At 35.3% G+C, this 22,797-nt stretch overlaps 1 protein-coding gene across 1 annotated transcript in view; it reads right to left on the bottom strand.

Moving 5' to 3' along the window:
• The window catches only part of HDAC9 (histone deacetylase 9), a 418,509-nt gene that overhangs the window by 187,273 nt on the left and 208,439 nt on the right, over positions 1-22,797 (bottom strand). The window contains exon 15 of the mRNA XM_033194714.1: positions 22,419-22,526. Within this exon, the coding sequence (XP_033050605.1) occupies positions 22,419-22,526 (108 nt within the window). The remainder of the gene's footprint in view (positions 1-22,418; positions 22,527-22,797) is intronic.

The following is a 22,797-nucleotide window of genomic DNA, read 5'->3' as shown; positions in this document are numbered from 1 at the left end:
TAGCAGTAGAAAACCTTGGAAGTAAATGTTAAAGACTATAATTTATTTCAGGAAGCATTCTTTCCCATCTATGTTATTTTTAAAATATCATCAGGACTTTGTTTAAAAGTGCAAAGTAGGTGTCAGGTACTGGGAAAAGCTCGGCAAGGTTTAGAGTGGGGAGTGATGTAGAGTCTGAAGAAAGATGTAGCAATTTTTAGTCAGTATAAGCTAAAGCATATATAAGTAATGAAATCCTGACAGTCTGAAGCCAAGAGCCAGATGAAGAGGCTGGAAATAGGCAGATCCAATTACCATAAAGCAGGCAGTTAAAACTACAAAAGAGAAACTGAAATTTTAGTCTTCAGAAATGCAGACAGTAGGACTAAAATCCTAGAAAGAAATGGACTGTGGTGTGGGAACACCATAGGCCAGACAACTAACTGACAGGTCTTGGTACCTGATCAAAAAATCTTAGTAAATAGGGAGACTCACCTTTTATTTCACCCAAAAGTTTTTAAGTGTTTATTTGTTTGAAACTTTTCAGAGTTGTAAATCAGTCCATAATTTGGCTAACCTAAGTTTTCAGAAAGAGTTGGAGCACTGGTACAACAGGAGGCAAGAATGTTGAAAACAAGTCAGTTTCCTACAAAGTAAATGTATAACTGCCAAGATTTATCCCTTTCTCAGATATTTAGGTAGCTATTCAGCAGTGGATGCGCAGAAAGTATTTAGTAACGTATTTATCCTTTCCTCCATTTAAGTTGAAGAAATAAATAGATAAATAAATCAATGTGCCCCTGTTGTCATCACTTGACTTTGTCCTTTATGAGTATGACCATAAAATTGGAAACAAGAAAGAACTTCAACACCTTCTCAAATATGAATCTGTTTTGGAGATCCACACCCAACCAGGAACAAGAAGGATGTGCAAAACCTTCAGTCTGCCAAAGTAATAATAAATAACCAAAGAAGCCCCAGAGAAGCATGTTTTCCTTTAAATAATTGAATATCTTCATGAAGAAACTTTTAAAAGAATTAACCTCCAAAGAAATAAGCTCATTTAAGCCTCCACTGTTTCTTTTTCTTTAACACAATTCCTAGAATATGATCAAATATTACAAGATAGGCAAAGAAGCAGAAAAAAAAGACTCATAATCAAGTGAAAAATAAGATAATAGAAACAGACTCACAAATGACTCAGAATTATCAGATAAAAATCTGAAAATAATTACAAGTATGTCAAATAATCTATAGGAAAAGATGAATATAATGGTGAAGTGACAAATAATTTCAAAAGAGAACTGGAAGGTGTAAAAAAGAACTCAATGGGAATCTTAGAAGTAAATAGTACAATGTGTGAAATGAAAACTTTTTTGATGATATTAGCAGCAGGTTGAACATAACAGAGGTCAAGGACAAATAATTTAAAGATAAGGCAAGAAAAACAAAAGTACAAAGAAGAAAATGAGACTCAAGAAAATGAACAGAGCCCTCAATGTCCAGTGGGACATACCGAAGTGATGAAATAAACATGTAATAGGACCCTCAGAAACAGGGGATATAAAAAATGGGGCAGAAAAGTGTATTTGAAGAAATATTAGCGAAAAGTTCTCCAATTGTTATTAAAAACAGGAAGCCATACATTAAGCTCAATCCTTACTTCAACCAGAAAAAAAAAAAAAAGGAAATCTACCTAATCATTAAGCTATATAAAGAATCTTAAAAAGAACCAGAGAAAATTTTTCAAAAAAAAGGGAAGACAAAAATAAAAAAAAAAAGACATTGAAAATGTATCTTTAGAGTGTGAAACAACAGTCAGTATAGTTTTATATATCAAATGATAATATTAACCAAAGATTAAAGGAAAATAAAAATATTTTCTTATAAACAAAAGATGAGAGAATTTGTTGCTGGTAGAACAGTGGTGCAAGGAATGTTGAAGTAAATAGTTCAGATTGAAAGGAAATGATGCCAGATGGAAACCTGGATCGACTCAAATGAATACAGAACACTAGAAAGGTTAAATATGTGAGCAAATATAAAAGACATTCCATAAATTATCTTTATTTTATACATATACTGTTGACCCTTGTATCCATGGGTTCTGTATCTGTGGATTTTATCAATGCAGGTAAAATAGATTTGGAAAAAATAAAAAAGCAGCAATATAACACTTAAAAGTACAAATAAAAAACACAGCATAGCAACTACCTGACATTTACATTATATTAAGTATTATAAATAGAGATGACAAAGTATACGGAGGATTGCATAAGTTACATGTATATATTACAACATTTTATGTAAGGGATTTGAGCTATTTAAGGGGGGGGTTCTAAAACCAGTCCCCTGTGAATATCAAGGGATGACTATGCACATATTCTGTCTCTCTTTCTCGCTCTCCCTGTCCCTCTCCCTTTCTTTCCTTTACTCTCTCCTTCTCTCTCTCTCTCACACACACCCCCACAAACACACAACACAAGCACATATAAACATATACCAACATTTAAACTTGTTTAAAATTTTTCAACTTTTTAAGAAAATTAATAATAATTAAATGTGAGAATCTACGTATGCATAAAAGTAAATATACAATAAAGTAATATAAGTTGTAGGAAGAGATAAAAAATTATACCATTATAGATACCAATAAACGTAAAAGAATTAAAACCATACAAAGAATGTTTTCTGCCCTCAGTGGAATTAAATTACATATCAATTAAAGACAGATACCTGAAAAAATACCCAAGTAATTAGACACTAAATAATACACTTTTAAATAACTCACATGTCATAAAAAACTCAAAGAGAAAATCAGACAAGTGAAAATGAAAATATAACATAGCAAAATTTACAGAATGTAGATAAAGCTGTATTTAGAGGGAAATTTATATCAATAAATGCTGTACTGGAAATGAAGAAATATCTGAAATCTATGACCTCAGCTTCCACTTTGAAAACTACAAAAATAAGAGCAAATAAAACATACTGCCTGTAGAAAAAAGAGAAATAATAATGATGAAGTCAGTGAAATAGGAAACAGAAAAAAAGTCATGAATATTAACAAAAGTAAAGGCTGGTAGAAGATCGATAAAATTGATAAACCTCTAGCCAGACTGATAAGGCAAAAAAAAAAAAAAAACGTAGACACAAATTACCACTCTCAGGAATAAGAGAGCTGACATTACAGATTCCACAAATAAAGTGGTAATTACTTTGGAAAATAGTTTCTCATATTCTTATAAAATACACATACAGTTAAGCTGTAACATTGATTTCTCTGCTAGGCATTTACCCATAGGAAATAAAAAGATATGTCCAAAAACAGATTTAGAAAAGTTTCTTTATAGTGGTTTTTTTCATCATAGCCCAAAACGAGAATGAATCAACAAATTGGTCTGTGTTCATACAATACCACTCAGCAATAAAAGTTAACAAACTCCCAACACATGCAAGAGCATGGATGTATCACATAAACATTTTGTTAAGTCAAAGAAGTCACAAAGAAAAGACCACATACTCTATACTGCCATTTATATAACGTTCTATAATAGGAACAAACAGATTATGATGGAAAAAACTAGATCAGTGTTTGCCAATGATCTAGGTCTACTACCAGGGACATGAAGGAACTTTCTGGGATGATTTAAATATTTTATAATTTGTGGTGTTAGCCAGCTATAGACATTTGTCAAAAGACATTATGCCTTTGAAAATCTGTGTGTTCTATTCAATATACATTGAACCTTAATTTAAAAATAAATATCATTGATTTCTGAAAAATATCAATGGATTGCTAAACTGCTTATAGCTATATACAGTAAGAAGATTAAAGAAGAACTCTACCTTGAATCTTGGGTAACTGGTTGTGGTAGGTAGAATAGTTCCCCAAAGCTGTCCACATACTAATTCTCAGAATCTGTGAACGTTACCTTAAATAGCAAAAAAGACTTTGCAGATGTGATAGAGATTAAAGACATTGAGATGGGAATACTACTCTGAATTATGCACATGAGCTCAATAAAATCTTGTGTTTCCCTTTCTTTGTTTTTTGTTATTGTTGTTTTTTAAATTCCATAACCTCTCCATTTCCTTCTCCCTGAAGTTTCTGGCAACCTCCTGTTTCTGTGGGCTCAACTATTTCAGAACCCACATGTAAGTGTCTGGATTATTTCACGTAGCATATTGTCTTCCAGGACCATCCACGTTGTTGAAAATGGCAAAATTTCCTTCCTTTTAAAGGCCGAATAATATTCCATTGTGTGTACATGCTGTATGTCATTTGTAAGTTCACCTGCTAATGCACATTTAGGTTTTTTCCATATCTTAGCTATTGTGAGTAATGCTTCAATGAGCATGAGAGGGCAGGTGACACTTGAAGATCCTGATTTCAATTCCTCTGTATGAATATTCAGAAGATGGATTCTGGATCATAATGGCAGTTCTATTTTTAATGTTTTTGTGGAAATTCCATACTGTTTTCCAAAATGATAAATTTCCAATTTATGTTCCCCCATTAACAGTGTACCATGGTTCCCTTTTCTCCACATTTTTGCTAACACTTGTGTTTTGTTTTTAATTACAGCCATCCTAACAGGTGTGAGGTACATCATTTTCATTTCCATTTCCATTTCCCTGATAATGAGTGATGTTGAGTATCTCTTCATGTATCTGTTGACCAGATATATGCCTTCTTTTATCTGGCCAGATATATGTCTGTATGTCTTCTTTAAGAAATGTTTATTCAAGTTCTTTGCATGCCTTTTCATCAGGTTATTTTGTTTTTGTTTTTGCCATTGAGTTGTATGAATTTCTTATATATTGTGGATATTAACCTCTTATCATATATATGGTTTGTAAGTGTTTTCTCCCATTACATAGGTTGCCTTTTAATTTTGTCGATTGTTTTCTTTGCTATGCAGAAGCTTTTTAGTTTAATATATTCCCATTTGTCAACTTTTGATTTTGTTGCCTGTGCTTTTTGTGTTATAACCAAAAATTCATTGCCAAGAAGTTGTTATGGAGAGTTTCCCTAAGTTTTTCTCAAGTAGTTTTATAGTTTAATGTCTTATGTTTAGGATTTTAATAGATTTTGAGTTAAATTTGGTCTATAGTATAAAGTGAGGGTCCAATATTATATTATTCCATGTGGATATCCAGTTTTCCCGATTCATTTGTTGAAGAGATTATCCTTTCCCCATTTTGTATTCTTGATGCCCTTATTGAAGATTAGCTGACCATATTTAGGTGGATTTTATTGCTGGCCTCTCTATTCTATTCCATTGGTCTATATGTTCATTTTTATGCCAGTATCATACTGTTTTGATTACTATAGCTCTGATGCAGAATTTGAAATCAAGAAGTGTGATGTCTCCATCTTTGTTTTTGTTGTTGTTGTTTTGTGTTTTGTTTTGTTTTGTTTTTGGTTAATATTGCTTTGGCTATTCAGGATCTTTTTTGGTACCATATGAATTTTAGGATATATTTTCTCTTTCTGTGAAAAATGTCATTGAAATTTTGATAGTGATTGAATTTAATCCATAGATTACCTTGTATATTTTAACAATGTTAATTCTTCCAGTCCATGAACATGGGATATTGTTCCATTTATTAAAGTCTTTCAAAATTTCTCTCATCAATGTTTTATAGTTTTCAGTATGCAAAGTTTTTATCTCCTTGGTTTAATTTTTGATTTTTTTTGGACAGTTCATCGTTAGAATATTGAAACACTACTGATTTTTGTATGGTGATTTATATCCTATAACTTTCCTGAGTTTATAGTTGTAACAGTATTTTGGTTGAGTCTTTAGGGTATTCTATACATAGAACCATGTCATCTTCAAACCGAGACATTTTACTACTTTCTTTCTAATTTGGATGCCTTCACTTCTTTTTCTTCTCTAATTTCTCTAACTAGGCTTCCAGTACAATGTTAGATAGAAATAGAAAGATTGGCATGTGAAAGCAATTTGACTACAACATCTGTCAATTCATTGATCACCAGGGTTGATTTGGCAGATCACTGGCTATGCAGAGATCCCCTTCCTCTTTCACTGCTTCACATGCTTTTCTCCTGAAGCTAAGCACTTAGTTGAAGAGGATGACGTTCCTCAATAGAGGAGTACCATTCTTCGATCAAGGATACACAAGTAGCTGTACTTCCCTGCTAGAATCTCCAAACATGATCTTAAGAAGTAGCAAGATTATCTTGTTGCTGATCTTACAGAATAGATCATCCACAAAAAAAAAAAAAAAAAAAAATCAATAATAAAACAGTGGACTTGAAAAACACTACAGACCAAACGGACATAAAAGACAGATGCAGAACATTCCATCTAGCAGCAGCAGAATACACATTCTCCTCAAGTGCACACAGAACATTCTCCAGGGCAGATTACACATTAGGTCACAAAACAAGTCTTAACAGATTTATGAAGACTGAAATCACACCAAGTATCTTTTCTGACCACAGTAGTATGAAACTAGGAATCAATAACCAGAGGAAAACTGGAAAATTCACAAATATGTGAAAATTAAGCAACATATTTCTGGGAAACCAATGGGTCAAATAAGAAAACAATCAGAAATAAAAAATTAATCTAAATGAAAATGAACACACAATATACCAAAACAAAGGATGCAGCAAAAGCAGTTCTAGGAGAGAAGTTTATAGTAATAAATAGTATCAAAAAAGAAAGATCTCCAATAAACAACAAACCTTTACAAAGAACTAAAAAGAGAAGAGTAAACTCAGTTCAAAGTTAGCAGAAAGAAGGAAATAATAAAGACTACAGGAGAAAGAAATGAAATAAAAACAATAAAAATTAGAAAAGGTCAACAAAACAGTTGGTTTCTGATAAGATGAATGAAATGGACAATCCTTTGACTAGATCAACTAATAAAAAAAGATACCAGACTCAAATAAAATCAGAATTGAACAAGGAGACTTAACAACTTATACCACAGAAATAAAAAGAATCATAAGAGACTCTGAAAAATTATATGCTAACAAATTGGATAACCTACAGACACAGAAAAATTCCTAGCCCCAGATAGCCTGCTGAGGCTGAATCATGAAGAAACAGAAAATCTGAACAAACCAATAGCAAGGAGATTGAATCAAAAATTTAAAAATTCCCAACAAAGTAAAACACAGGACCAAAAAGTTTCATTGGTAAATTCTAACAAACATTTAAAGAATCAATGCTAATACTTCTCAAACCCTTTCAAAGATTAAAAAGAAGGGAGCATTTCTAACTAATTTTATAAGGCAAACATTACTCTGATACGAAAACCAGACCGGACACTGCAAAAAAAGAAAACTACAGGCCAATATCCCTGATGAACATGGATGTAAAAATCAAAATACTGGCAAACCAAATTCAAAGCACATCATGATAAAGTGGGATTTATCCCTAAGTTGCAAGGTTGTTTCAACATATGCAAATCAATAAACATATGCAAATCCTACAGTAACAGAATGAAGGATAAAATCATATGATCCTCTCAATAGATGCAGAAAAGGCATTTGACAAAATTCAGCATCCCTTCATGATAAAATTTCCCAACAAATTAGGTATACAAGAAATGTATCTCCATATAATGAAGACCATCTAAGAGCACAGCTAATATCATAATTACATGCATCCTTGGAAGCACAGAACCTTTTCCAACCGTGGTCACAGAGAGACATAATGACAGAAAGGGTTAGAAAAATGACGACATGGGAAGGATTCCATACCATTTTGTTGGCTCTGAGATGTAGAGGTACAAAGAATTGGGAGAGTCCTCTAGGAGCTAAGGGCAGCCTGCAGCTGACAGCTAGCAAGAAAATGGAGACCTAACTCTTAAAACCACAAGGAAAGGAATTCTGCCAACCCCTGAATAAGGAAGGAATGTAGTCCTGCTGACATCTTGATTTGGCCCATTGAGTCCTGTCAAAAGACTTCCAGGACTGAAAAGCATAAATTTGCATTGCTTTAAGCCACTAAATTTGGGGTAATTTGTTACAGCAGCAATAGAAAGTTAATAATACACTGATATATTGAATGGGGTGAAATGGAAGCAGGATTATTTTTCTCCAAGCCCTCGTCTTTCTTTAATTTTTATCTAATGTATTCCACAGCTTTTCAGGTCACTTTTACTATAGAAATAATCTCATCTTTAGATATTAAAAAGTCCAGTTCAGCCTCATTGAAAACTTTAATGTCACATTTTATTTGAGGTTTCCCCCACTCCTCAGCTGACCCACAGGATCAGGGACCAGCAGTGGGCAAATGTGATGTGTACATCTGTGTGTGTTGGGGAGGGGAGGCTATATAATTTATAGTATATATTTTTTCCTTCTTACTCCACTTCCTTCCTGCCTGCTTTCCAGATCCTACAGCTCCGGAGACTGGGAAGAAGGAAAAATCATAAAGACTTTGGATTAGCAGTGGAAGTTGGTGATCTCTCTGGGTTTTTCAAAGGCTTTCAGCCACAGCAGACATCCAAATGCTGCTCCTTATGAATGGGAACACCCTAAGGTCCACTGTCAGTGACCTGTATCTGCTAAGTTCACTGAGGTGGGTCATGCACTTGCTGGCTCACCTTGCAGGCCTTCATCAGCTCTTTCACATGCCTCCAGTCTCGTTCTACTGGTGGCTTTTCCCTTACAGGCAACCATTGTTGGTGAAATCCTTTCACAATTATTAAAATTGGCTTCTGTCCAGTGTCCACTGGCCTGCAGGGAGAAAAATCCTTGCTCCACCAAGAGGTTTCGCATCTGTGCAGCTGCTCACTTCTCTCTCTTGGACCTACTCACATGGGCACATTCAGCCAGCTCTCCACTTATCTCTTCTCCAGGTGACAAGCCTGAGTATTCCTTTATCTTTACACAAGCTCTCAAACTCCTGACACATATGTCAGGCCTTCTAGTGAACGTCCCATCCCACTCTGGTAACAGTCTAAAGTGAACCTACAAATTCCTAAGCTCAACATGCATCAAGTTAAAGACTAAAAATTACTCCTCCTGCTTGTGGACATGCGTGATTTCCTTACTCTCCTTCCCCTTCTCTCGCACATTTAGTTTAAGTGGGATCAAAGCTTAGGAAGGGAACTGAGCAGGATAGTCAGAATACTTAAATTCCTTTTAGGAATCCTCCATTGGGTCAGGCGCAGCGGCTCATGCCTGTAATCCTAGCACTTCGGGAGGCCGAGGTTGGCAGATCTTTTTGAGCTCAGGAGTTCAAGACCAGCCTGGGCAACATGGCAAAACACCATCTCTTCAAAAAATAAAAAAAACAATTAGCCAGGTATGGTGGTGGGCGCCTGTAGTTCCAGCTACTCAGGAGGCTGAGATCTGGAGAATCACTCGAGCCTGGAAAGCAGAGGTTGCAGTGAGCAGAGATTATGCCACTGCACCCCAGCCTGGGTGACAGAGTGAGACCATGTCTCAATAAAAAAGAAAAGAAAAGAATCTTCCATCAATCACATCTATGTTCTCTAGTCTTTTGTAATATGAAGTGGATTAGGTAAGATAATTGCAGTCTTATTTGGCTGTTTAAAGGAATTCACTGAAGCAGTATATAGTATACACGGTAAATATCCGTTGTCTGCAGTTTAGGACTTGGTCATTATTGGAGTCAACACAAGTATTTCAATGCATACCTTATTTGTTGAGCCATTTTAGGGTAGACAGCAATATAACATTTTAAGAAAGGCCAAATGTATGGCAAAATGTATATGAAATGCAATGCAGTTTTCCTTCTTCACAATCAGCACTTACCACCATCGCTATCCTTATGCCCTAACTATTAGAAATAGACCCTTCATTTTTTTTTTTTTTTTTTTTTTTTTTTTTTTTGAGACGGAGTCTTGCTTTGCCACCCAGGCTGGAGTGCAGTGGCCGGATCTCAGCTCACTGCAAGCTCCGCCTCCCGGGTTTACGCCATTCTCCTGCCTCAGCCTCCGAGTAGCTGGGACTACAGGCGCCCGCCTCGTCGCCCGGCTAGTTTTTTGTATTTTTTAAGTAGAGACAGGGTTTCACCGTATTAGCCAGGATGGTCTCGATCTCCTGAGCTCGTGATCCGCCCGTCTCGGCCTCCCAAAGTGCTGGGATTACAGGCTTGAGCCACCGTGCCCGGCCGACCCTTCATTTTTAATATTATTTACATATGCATACATGTGTGTATGCACCACAGCGTGTTTGTGTGTATGTGTGAGTGTGGACATGCACATGTATCCCATCATGTAGCTCTTGACTATCTCTCTAACCTCATCTCCTGCGGATCACTCACTTTCAGACACTCAGGTCTTGAAGTTTCTTAAACATGTCAAGACCTACTTATTTGCACCACCCTATGAGAGAGCTTCTGTATTTGCTTTTCTTCCTGTGTGGAATATTCTTTCCCCACATGTCTACATAATTCTTCCTTTACTTCACTCAGCACAAATCTCTCCTTATCAGTAAAGCCTTTCTGATAAGCTAACAGAGTTAGCCTTCTTGCTCAGTCTTCCTCTAGCTCTCTTTCATCCTTTACTTTTATCCATAACACATTTTCACATGAACTTGTATCATATTCTATTTGTTTATCTCTTTATCATTGTTCTTCATTAGGAACCTAATTTCCCTATCCGGATCACCATAGTATTTTCAGTATTTATAGTAGCTTCTGGCGTATGATAGGTACTTGAATCATTTTTTTAAAATAAATTAATCATTATTATTGAAATCAGCAAGGTTGCTTGCAGTCTATTGCAAGGGACGTATCACAAAATATCATTGACTGGCAGCATTAAATTTTGATTTTCCTAATATGTAGATATTTTCAACAACTTGACTCAGTAAAATCTACTAAAAATATATGGTAAGCAAGATAAACTATAACAAAGCCAAAAAGAAGACATTAAAAGAAATCCAAGATAAAAAAAAAAATAGAAAATCTACAAGAAATGATCATCAGACTATCAGCTGATTTTTCCTCATCAAAATTGGAAGCCAGAAAAGCATAGAGGATATTTAAAGTGCTGAGAGAAACTGTCAACTTTGAACTGTGTACTTAGCAAAACTGTCTTTCAAGGATTAGGGTAAAAGACATCATAGATAAATAAAAACTGAGAAACTGTCAATAAGGAAAATCCTTAAAAATGTCCTGGAAGAAAGAAAACAATCCTAGAACAGAGATTTCAGATACAATGATAAATGGTGATAAGAAAAATGGTAAATAGTGAGCAAGTATAGAGAAATACTGATGGTTAAAACAGTACAATAATACCTCATCAGTGATATTATTCTTTTACAAATACAAGATAAATAAAAAATCTATCATGATATTTGGAAACTTTAACACCACATTTTTAAATAGCCATTATAGAATCCTGCAAAAATTCTTCAGCCAAATATGGACTATTTTAACAAAATAATTGATAAGCTTGTGCTAACTGATATATGAAACATTACACTCAATAATATGTGGATACAGATTCTATTTAAGCACACAAAGAACATTTTACAAATAGCAAGAACAGGCCGGGCGCGGTGGCTCAAGCCTGTAATCCCAGCACTTTGGGAGGCCGAGATGGGCGGATCACGAGGTCAGGAGATCGAGACCATCCTGGCTAATACGGTGAAACCCCGTCTCTACTAAAAAATACAAAAAACTAGCCGGGCGACGAGGCGGGCGCCTGTAGTCCCAGCTACTCGGGAGGCTGAGACAGGAGAATGGCGTGAACCCGGGAGGCGGAGCTTGCAGTGAGCTGAGAGCCGGCCACTGCACTCCAGCCTGGGTGGCAGAGCAAGACTCCGTCTCAAAAAAAAAAAAAAAAAACAAATAGCAAGAACACTAGTTAATAAAGCGGGTCTCATAAACTTCCAAGAACTAACATGATACAGACCAAATTTTATGAATATCTTATATTCAAATTGAGTCAATAATGAAAAATGTGACTAAAACAATCACGCTTTTGGAAATTTAAAAACACACCTTTAATACACTAATGGCTCAAAAAAGGAGATAATGAAAATAAGACATTTTAAAAACCAAACTCCTGAGAACTACTTATAGAAAACAGCATGTAATTCAAATAGTACTTAAATAAAAATTTATAGCTCTAATAAATAGAAAAGACTACAGGTTGGAAAATAATGAGCTCAATAATTTAAGAAATTAGTAAAAGAAATATATGACCTTCCCCCAAATAAAACAAATAATAAAAATAGAAGAAATTCATAAAATATATGACATCTACAAAGGCCAAAGTTTGCTCTACAGGAATTAGAAAATTGTCAAACTTCTGTGAGAATTGATCAAGAAAAAGAGGAAAAATAAACAGTATGATAATGAAAAAGATATATTGCTAAAGCTCCTGCAAACATTAAAGTGTTAAAAGAGGATATAATGAACAGATTCATATGAGTAATTTTGAAAATTTAGCTCCAATATGTAAATGTCAAGAAAAAACACAATGCTCCTAAATTGACTCAAAAAGAAATACAAATTCCAAATAGTTTCATAATAATGAAATAATTTGAATCAGTAGTTACAAATCTTTCTAAATAACAAGGCTCTATGATTTTAGAGGAAAGTTTTACCAAACATTGAAGAAACAAATACAGAGACAGTCTCAAACTCACTTTATGAAGCCCTGATGCTCTAGATTGACAGGTCTTTATAAGAATTAAAGACCAATTTCAGTAATGAACATATATGCAAAAATTCCAACGAAAATATTATTAGCAAACCAAATGTGGAAAGGTATAACAATGATAATAAATCACAACCAAGGTAGATTTATCTCAAGAATTCAAAATTTTTAATATTTAATTAATATAACTCATCACATTAATAAATTAAATACAATTCATTTGATAATACCAATAGTCACATATAAAACATTTCATACAATGCAAAATCCTTTCACAGGAGAAAGAAAATTCTTAGAAAAGTAGCAATGAAAGGTAATTTCTTCCACAAAATGTAAAATATTTACAATAGCCTGTAGTAAAAATAATATTTAATGGTGAAACAGATAATCTAGAAAGACACAAGAATACTCACCATGATCAATTGTCTTCAGCATTATACCAGAGATTTTAGCACATGTAATAAGGAAATACAAAATTTAAAATGGCATAATTATTGGAAAAAAAAGAAATAAAACTGCCATTATTTGCAGATTATATTAGAAAGAAACCCCAAATGACTTATAGATAAATTATTACTAGTTTTGCAATAATACTGATGTACACTTAGCAAAAAATAAACAGCCCCTTTGTACATCAGTTCAGAGAAAGTAATTCTAATAAGATGCCACTAAAATTCTTTTCAAAAGCATGAATTACCTACATATATATTTTTTTTCTCTTTGGAGAAATTACTATTATTACCATTATTTTGAAACAAGGCCTCACTATGTCTTCCAGGCTGGAATGAGATGGCACAATCTTGGCTCCCTGCAGCTTTGACTTCCTGGGCTCAAGCAGTCCTCTCATCTCAGCATCCTGAGTAGCTGGGACAACAGGTACATGCCACCCCACCTGGCTAGTTTTTGTATCTTTTGTAGAGACAGCGTTTTGCCATCTTGCTCAGGCAGGTCTCAAACTCCTGAGCTCAAGTAATCCACCCACTTCAGCCTCCTTAAGTGCTGGGATTATAGGCACACACCACCATGCCTTGCCCAAGAAGAAATTATAAAACTTGATTAAGAAACTTCAAAGAAAGTATAAATACATGTAAACATATGCTCAGAAACAAATAGACTCAATCATCTAAAAATGTTAATTCTCGTCAAACTCATCTGTAGACTCAATGCAGAAAAGCTGTCATGGAATGTTTCATTAAAAATGACAAGGTAAGTTTAAACTATACATTTAGGAACAAAGAAAATGTCAAGATCTAGTGAGGAAGAACAAGAAAGTGGAAAAATTTATCCTATCAGATAGTCAAGACCTCTTATAAAGTTGAAGTAATGACTAGTATGTGGTACTGATTCTGAGATAGATGAATAGACTAATGAGGGAAAACAGAGATCGCAGAAAGAGGCCCAACGTCATAAGGACACTGGGTATGTGACAACACACCATTACAGATCAGTGGACAAATGATGGTGCTTTAATAAAATGGTGCTGAGAAAATTTATTATCCACATTAAGAGGAATAAAAAAGGTACAGGATGCAGAAGATAACTTGTATCCATACCTCATAGAATATATAAAAGTGTAATGATTCAAAGACTTAATTGTAAAAATTATACCTTGGAAAAGAAGAAGACTTGAGAGTATTTTTTAACTTCATGGTTAGAAAGTGGACATTAAGTCTCAAAAGAGAATAGTCATGAAAGAAAATTAAGGAATTGTTCTCTTGGAATAAATAATTTTAAAAAATGAAAACATAAGCCACAGCCTGAAAGAAAATATTTTCTACATCTAAACATGAGAGAGTATCCAGAACATATTTTAAAATTTCAAAAAATAATTAAGAAATGAACAATTCAATATAAAATTAGGCAATGATATAAATGCATTTTATATTAGAGGACACCTGAATGAAAAAGAATGCTAAATTTCATCAACATCCTGGAAAATACAAATGAACACCATTTATAAATGGCATTTTACACCCAGAAAATTGGAAAACATTGAAAAATTTGAAAATGCCAAATATAGACAAGAATTGAGTGTTTCAAACTCATATGCTGCTGGTGAGGGTTGAAACTGATACAATAACTTCAGTATTTGTTCTCTATATGTTGTCTTTTTTGTTCCTCTATTTATCCATCAGTGTCTTCTTTAGAGTTGGATATTCTATAGTGTACTATTTAAATTTATTTGTCATTTATTTTCATATATTTTTGAGGGCTTTTTAACTAGTTTCTCTGTGGATTGCAATTAACACCTTAACTTTTAACAAGCTGGTTTAGATACCATTCTAACTTCAAAAGTATCCAAAAACTCTGTATTGTTGTAATATAGCTCCATTTCCAATGCCCTCCTTTGTGCTGTTATTGCCATACAAATTACATCTTCATACTCTGTGGGCATATTAATACAGATTTATAAATAAGTATGGCTTGTGAGTTTGCCTTTTAAAGCAGACGAGTTACAAATAAAAAACACATTTATATCATGATTTGAATTTACCTGTGTACTTACTTTCACTGTTGTATTTGATCTCTTTATGTGAATTCAAGTTACTGTCTTATATCTTTTAATTTCAACCCAGGGACTTCTTTTGGCATTTCTTATAAGGAAATGAATTTTCTGGAATTTATTGCTAGGCTTGCCAGCAATCAATTGTCTTGATTTTTGCATGTTTGGAAATGTATTAAATTCACCATCATTTTTGAAGGACAGATTTGCTGGACATAGAATACTTGATTGACGGTCTTTTTCTTTCAGCACTTTGATGATGTCATCCCATTGCCTTCTGGCCTACATGGTTTATGATGAGACATAAGTTGTTAATCTTATTGGGGATTTTTGGAGGTGATAAGTTGCTTCTCTTTTGCCGTTTTGAAGATTTTCTATTCATCATTGGATTTCAATGGTTTCATTATGGTGTGTCTAGGTATGGATCTCTGAGTTTATCCTAGTTGGAGCACACTGAGCTTCATGAATATGTAGATTAATGTTTTTATTGAATTTTGGAAAATTTCAGCTGTAATTTCTTCAAATATTCTTTCTTCCCCTCTCTCTTTTCTTCTCTGAAACTTGTTATGCATTTGTTGGTACATTTGATCATGTCCTACAGGCATTTGAAACTCTGTTCATTTTTCTTCATTCTCTTTTCTTCCTGGTCTTCAGACTAGATATCTTCAGGTTTGCTGACATATTCATCGGCCTGCTCACATTTCTATCTACTAAGCCCCTCTAGTAAATTTTTCATTTAAGTTATTGTATTTTTCAAATCCAGAATTTTCTTTGGTTCTTTTATTTTAACAATGTCTGTGTCTTTATTAGTATTCTGTTTATAGAGTCATACATCCTCATACAATCTTTAGACATGGCTTAACTTACTTCTTTAAATTATTAAAAATATCTAGCTTAAAGTTTTGGTCTAGTAAGTCTGACAACTGACCTTACTCAGGGACAGTTATTATTGACTGACTTGTTTTTCCTCTGTTTGGGGCATACTTTCTTGTTTCTTTGCTTGTCTCAAACATTTTTGTGGAAAACTGGACATTTTAAACAAAACAGTATGGCAAAACTAGAAATCATATTCTCACCTCTTTCCAGGATTTGTTTTTGTTCCTTTTTGTTATTGTCATTTTCTTAGTGAATTTTCTGAAATAGTTGTGTAAGATCCGTGTTCTGTGTTTTATATGCTACTGAATTCTTTGCATTGTTAGCTTACTGGTCAGTAAATGATTGGATAAATGTATATTTTTTAATGCTTAAAACCAGCAGTCCCCCAGGCTTTGCCAAGGGGCTGTGTGTGTGTGTGCGTGTGTGTGTGTGTGTGTGTGTGTGTGTGTGTGTTAGGGCACATTTTAAATATTTAGCCAGGCAGCTGACAACTCTACCTGGACCTCCATTTCTTGTTTGAACAGAGCCTCAAAGTCAGCTTTAGATAAGAGCTTAGGGCCTTTTCAGGTCTGTCCTGAGTAGGAACACAAACCTGAGTATGCACATAGCCCTATCATACATGTGGTTTTCTAGATTCTTAGGAATCTGATGTGGCTTTTCTCCTTATGCACATTTCATTCCTCAGTTTTTTCTTTGATGCTTTTGGCTAACCTATTGTTTGCCCCATTGTTATCCACCACCTCAAGCAGCCATAAAGTTAAGTGATCACCATTAATTTTTCACAAAAAATACTTCTAAGAAAAAGGCTTTTCACACCGTATGAAAACCTCATGAGGTCAAATACAGCCTTGCAAGTAAGTTATGCAGGGAAGCACTGGACAGGTTAAATAATAATAATTCTCTAGGATTGAGGCTTTGAAGGAGCTCCAATTCCATTATCCACTCCCCTATCTCCCTATCAGAGGTTGCCAAGTTACTAGTTTATGCTAAGAATGCAGGCTATTATTTGGTAAGGCTACCATGGACCTAGAAAGGGGAAGATGGAAATATGATGAGTTAAAACACCACAAATCTCTCTGTTCTCACCAAGATTTGGCTGTTTTTGTTTTTTGGTTTTTGTTTTTTTAAACATGCTTCCTGAGTTGTTGGAAGACTGGTTAATTTTCAGAGTTTCTAAACATTTCATCCTGACACATTTTACCCGTTTTATCTTTGTTTTATGGAGAAAAGAATTTTTGAACGCTTAGACTGACATTTTGCTGATGTCATTGTGGTAAAACGACTGTGTAATTCCACTTGGCATTACCTACTGAAATTTATTGTGAGAGTAGCCTAGGAGCTGATTGTTTTACTCTTTGTAATACTGTAGTGAAAGAGCAGCCATGTTCAAGGGTGTTCATATAGCATTATTCAAAAGAGCAAAAACCTGGGAACAACTACAATGTCCTGCAGAAGAATAAATAAACAAATTATGATGCAAAGGGAATATTTTATAGCAATGAAAATGAATTAATCATATATATATTTTTTTATGAAGTAAAAAACATGTTTAAAGTTATTACCAAGACAAAAGAAATTTTTTTTTTTTTTTTTTTACAGAGTCTTACTCTGTTGCCCAGGCTGGAGTGCAGCAGTGCAATCTTGGCTCACTGTAACTTCTGCCTCCTGGGTTCAAGCAATTCTCATATCTCAGCCTCCCATGTAGCTGGGATTATAGGTGCCTGCCACCACACTTGTCTAAATTTTTGTATTTTTAGTGGGCACGGGGTTTTGCCATGTTGGCCAGGCTGGTCTTGAACTCTCATTTTTAGTGGGCACGGGTTTTGCCACGTTGGCCAGGCTGCTCTTGAACTCCAGACCTCAAGTGATCCACCCGCTTCAGCCTCCCAAAGTGCTGGGATTACAGGCATGAACCACTGTGCTGGGTCATAATTTTAAAAAATATAATAGATTAATGACTATCTGGTTTTAAAATATAGGAATGAGATAAGCACTGAGAGAAGTTTAATATTGTGAACAAAGTTCAATTCTTAAATTGGATGAGGAGTTCGTGGGTATTTATTTTATTCTAATGTCTTGTTAGGTAAGAATGCAACTTTTTGTCTTTTTGTATATCTCAAATGTTTTATAATAGCAAAAAAGATAAAATTTTGCTTACTTAAAATAGTTTTAGCCCTTTTTTAAAATGTGTATTTGTGCTGTCTGTAAAAGAATGTCCTGATAGAGTGGTTGAAAGAAAACAGAGGATTATTAGATTTACATATTTTATTATTTATTAATCTATCTACAGGATCTTAAAAGGTTACTTAATGTCTTTGAGCCAGTATCCTATACTTACTTCAAGGGTACATTGTGAGAATAATAGTAAATTACATGTAAACTGGCTGTCTATAGAAGGCACTCAGTGAGTAGCAGTTATTATTAGCAACATGGTATCGTAATACACACTCAAACTCATATTCATTCAGTATACACTCAAATTCATCCATCATTCAGATAATTAGGTGTTTAGGATATTTTTGCTTTTGTTTGTTTTGATAAATATGTCCAGAAGCTAAAAGCAATTTTGACTATTTTTATGAAGACATGGTAGCATTGTCAAAAGAACATCAAAGTGAATCTTTATATTAAATTTTGGTAAGTATCAATCCTTTTCTATTTATGATTAAAAAATGTTCACCTTTTAGAGTTATTTCTATGTCTTTGACATACTTTCTAAAATGTCCTGTAAAACAATAAAACCATTTTGAGATAATTATTCTTCCAATTATGATTTCCAATATACCAAACATTACAACAATTTCAGAATATTTTTGTTCCTTTGTAATAGAATCTGAGAAATAGCCAATTTGAGTATCTGTAAATTTGAGGAATTCCTTCTTATGTATTTTTTAAAATGTGTTGTTTAAAAACTTGGAAAGCCTGAAAGTCCCCATGATTTTCACGGAACTCCACTAAGCATGTCTATGCTGTGCCAAAAAAATACCAATTTGCTGATATAGTTTGCTGCCCATGTTCTATTTAAGCATTAACATGAAACCCACCCTCTGTGCCTGGTTCATTCTAATTCCTTCAGCTCATCAATATCCCCCAGGGGAAGAAAGGAAAGGACCTATCAAAAGTTTGGAGGTTAGCCATGGTCAAGTTCAGCATCAAACAAAATTTCCAAGTCATACAATTTTTTCTTAGGCATTTTCTTTTTTTGTGCACATTTCTTATCTTTTAGGTCCTCATCTTCTATGAACTCAGAGACCTCCTCTAACTAGCTCTCATCTCTCATTTCCACACTATATCCAGGCCCATCGTATTTGAAATAAAGCTCTTAATTTTATTCTGCTTTCCAAGAAAAAGTAGTGCAATCTCATACAATGTGGTATTGTAACGTGCCAATGTTATTTAATTAAATATTGATTTACTGGGAGAATGGGATAAAATATGTGAGAACTGAATGTAGATGCAGAAAAATGAATAACAAAATGCTCAAGTCTTTTCTTTTCACATTTCTAATTACTTACCAGTGTCCTTGAATAAGCTTCCCTATTTTCTTCCAGGTTCTGAATGAATTGAATCCACACACTATGAGTAATAATGCTCCTAGCCTGCAGGTATATCAGCCCCATCATATTGGAGTCTGGGACAAGTAGGCACTGGGTAGTTTTTGCGGTTGTTGAATAGGGGTCCATAAACATGGCTCTCTACCTCAGTTACACATGTTCTTTACTATGGCTCCAAATCATTTGTGAGTTCTACTTTTCCCCCATGGCATCTCTGTAGGCCTACCCAAATTATTAGCAACCCAGGGCTTCAGTCTCTTGACCTGTCAGCATAGTACCAGTGCCTCCGTTATGATTCTGTCTATCTTGGACTTGACAATCAGAAAGAATTAACCTAGCTGCACAGTCTGGAATGTTCATCAAAGCAAATTGAAATTTCAGAATATCTACTGTTTGGGATGCCATCGTATGTATAATTGAGATTCATATCCACTTTTCATTTGCAAATAGCTCAAAATGCCAGTGACATGAATGACCTTCAGTATTATCAATTCCACCTAGATGATTGTGCAAAACAAGAAATTGAGCCCCAGAAAAGTTACAGATTTGCCACAAATGACACACTATTTAAGTGGCGGAACCTGGACTAAGATTTCTTGCTTCTTAGGCTGGTTCCTCTTTTTTTTTTTTTTTTTAATTGTTTTCTTTTCTTTTTAAACCATGCTTGTTGATTCCTTAACCAGAGGAAGAGAAGACATTTGCACAAATCCTTGTTCTTAATATAAACACCTGATGTTACTACAGCTGGTGGTCAGCATGCCCATACTATGTGTTGTTGACACATTGTTTGTAACTGGCTATTTTAAATGGATAACTTCTAAACATGGAATTATGTTTTTATTCAACTATCTTCATACATATATTTGGCAATTCTGCACACAGTGAAGCTAATAATGATGCTTCTGATGACTGAAACGTGGGCATTCTACTTGAGAAGGTTTCTGAATTATTGCTTAAACTTACACAAACTTAAAACAATTAGAAATTGTGAATGCTAACACAATTATCTTTGTTATCAAAGAGCTGTGCCAGCATAATCTTTAAAATTATAATATTGTGGCCTGGCTGATTTCTGCTATTTGGATTCTTTTTAAAATAAGATGTTTAAATTTTCTTTTAAAGTGTCAATTTATTGCAGTAGTGCAAGTACAACACAAGCACTCAGATAGGAAGAATTTTTCCTCAGGTTCTACTGGGAGACAGCCAAAACCTCTCCACAGGCTGATTCCTTTCCTCTTTTTATTTGCTCATTTTCTTTTTTTTTTTTTTGAGACGGAGTCTTGCTCTGCCACCCAGGCTGGAGTGCAGTGGCCGGATCTCAGCTCACTGCAAGCTCCGCCTCCCGGGTTTACGCCATTCTCCTGCCTCAGCCTCCCGAGTAGCTGGGACTACAGGCGCCCGCCACCTCGCCGGGCTAGTTTTTTTTTTTGTATTTTTAGTAGAGACGGGGTTTCACCGTGTTAGCCAGGATGGTCTCGATCTCCTGACCTCGTGATCCGCCCGTCTTGGCCTCCCAAAGTGCTGGGATTACAGGCTTGAGCCACCGCGCCCGGCCAGTTTTTTGTATTTTTAAGTAGAGACAGGGTTTCACCGTATTAGCCAGGATGGTCTGGATCTCCTGACTTCGTGATCCGCCCGTCTCGGCCTCCCAAAGTGCTGGGATTACAGGCTTGAGCCACCGCGCCCGGCCCCTATTTGCTCATTTTCAAAGGTAAAGACTGAAGAGTAAGCACCACATTAATGACCGCATATATCCCCTGAGATGAGCAATGTCCTAATACTACTTATGTCAAATATATACAGGCACATCTACTTTTTAAATAGAGCCCACCCTATCAAAATTATATTTCCATAGGCTCTCTTTAAAGAGTTAGAGCAAAGACTTCTTGGACAAACGCTACATTTTAAAGTGCACATTCCTACTCTACATTTTTAATCGCAACTGGAAGAGTCCCATGTAATTGAATAAAAATTCATTAGACATAAAGAAAAGTAATCCTAATTACATTTTATCTTGGATTAACAAAGCTCACAGTGCATATGTTTTTGGTCGTAATGTATTTCCCTAAGCCCCACAATTGCTAAAAATACTGAATCAATCACCACCCAGATTGCGTCATGAAGTGTGTGAACTAGTGCATTAAAAGGCCGTGTTAGCACCAACAAAGTTTATTGGGGTAACTGTATTCAAGACGCACATGCATACCTTTAAATAGTACTGTTAAAATACCAAATAAAATGTCAACGTCTGTCAGGTCTCTGGCTTTTATAAATTGTTTAGACTGGGAAACGCTGGGGTTTTGACATTGTTCTTTTCATATGATGTAGAAAAGAAGAGACCATAAAAAGAAAAGAACAATAAAGCATAGCTCATTTTTTAAGTTCTTTCATGGAAAACACACTCTGGATCATTACCCTTCTAATCAACAATTTCCTTCTTCCTCCCAATCCTTCCCGTCTGGTATTTACCTTTCTCTGCCTCCCTCTCTCTGGGTGGTATTCTGAGCTTATACACACTACTCAGTAATCATATTTTTTAAATCACTTCAAAAGAGAATCCCAGGATGGCATGACAGATATGTATATACGAAGGGTATTTTTAACCTGAATCATAGCTTTACTTATGATCTCTATGCTCTTAAATGCACACCGGTGGGCCCTGACTGCAGCGTTCTCAGAAAGAGGAAGGCCCTGTGAGCAGGATGAGCTACTCCCTGCCTGCAGACCAGTTATTATCACACCTTACTGGCCATCTCTGCCCTCTTCCTTGTGCCCTTCCTTTTATTACCACACCACACTCCCCACAATTCCCATACAACAACATCTCTGTTTCAGCTTCTCCTCTGGATTTCCCACACTTAATGCAACCCAGACCTCACCTTCAGCTCTCCTGAGGCCACTTTGGAAGCCAGCTCGATGACACAGCCAACAGCCATGCGTGCAGCACCGGACGAGTGCAGCTCATTCCAAATGGTGTCACTGTCCACCTGAGCAAACAGTCAGCAGAGTCCGAAGACAGGAGAAGAAAGTGAAAGAGAAGGAAGAGATGAAAGGGGGAAAGAGGGGAAGAGGTCGCGGGGGAAGAGGGACAGAGAGAGAAAGCAAATCTGTGAGGAAGGGCTGGCAGGGTAACAGCCTATGTACAATAACATTTGTCTTCCGTCTTGGCCAGCTGAAAAGGCCTTCTGGACATGGCTTTGCTTATACTTTTTCTCTACACTGACTTCTCCAATGGAAACACATTCCTGCCATGCCTCA

This window comes from Trachypithecus francoisi, unplaced genomic scaffold (genome assembly GCF_009764315.1).
Source record: "Trachypithecus francoisi isolate TF-2019V2 unplaced genomic scaffold, Tfra_2.0 Lachesis_group4, whole genome shotgun sequence".
Classification (NCBI taxonomy): domain Eukaryota; kingdom Metazoa; phylum Chordata; class Mammalia; order Primates; family Cercopithecidae; genus Trachypithecus; species Trachypithecus francoisi.
Note: the sequence above shows the minus strand (reverse complement) of the source record. Positions and strands in the feature narration are given on the sequence as shown.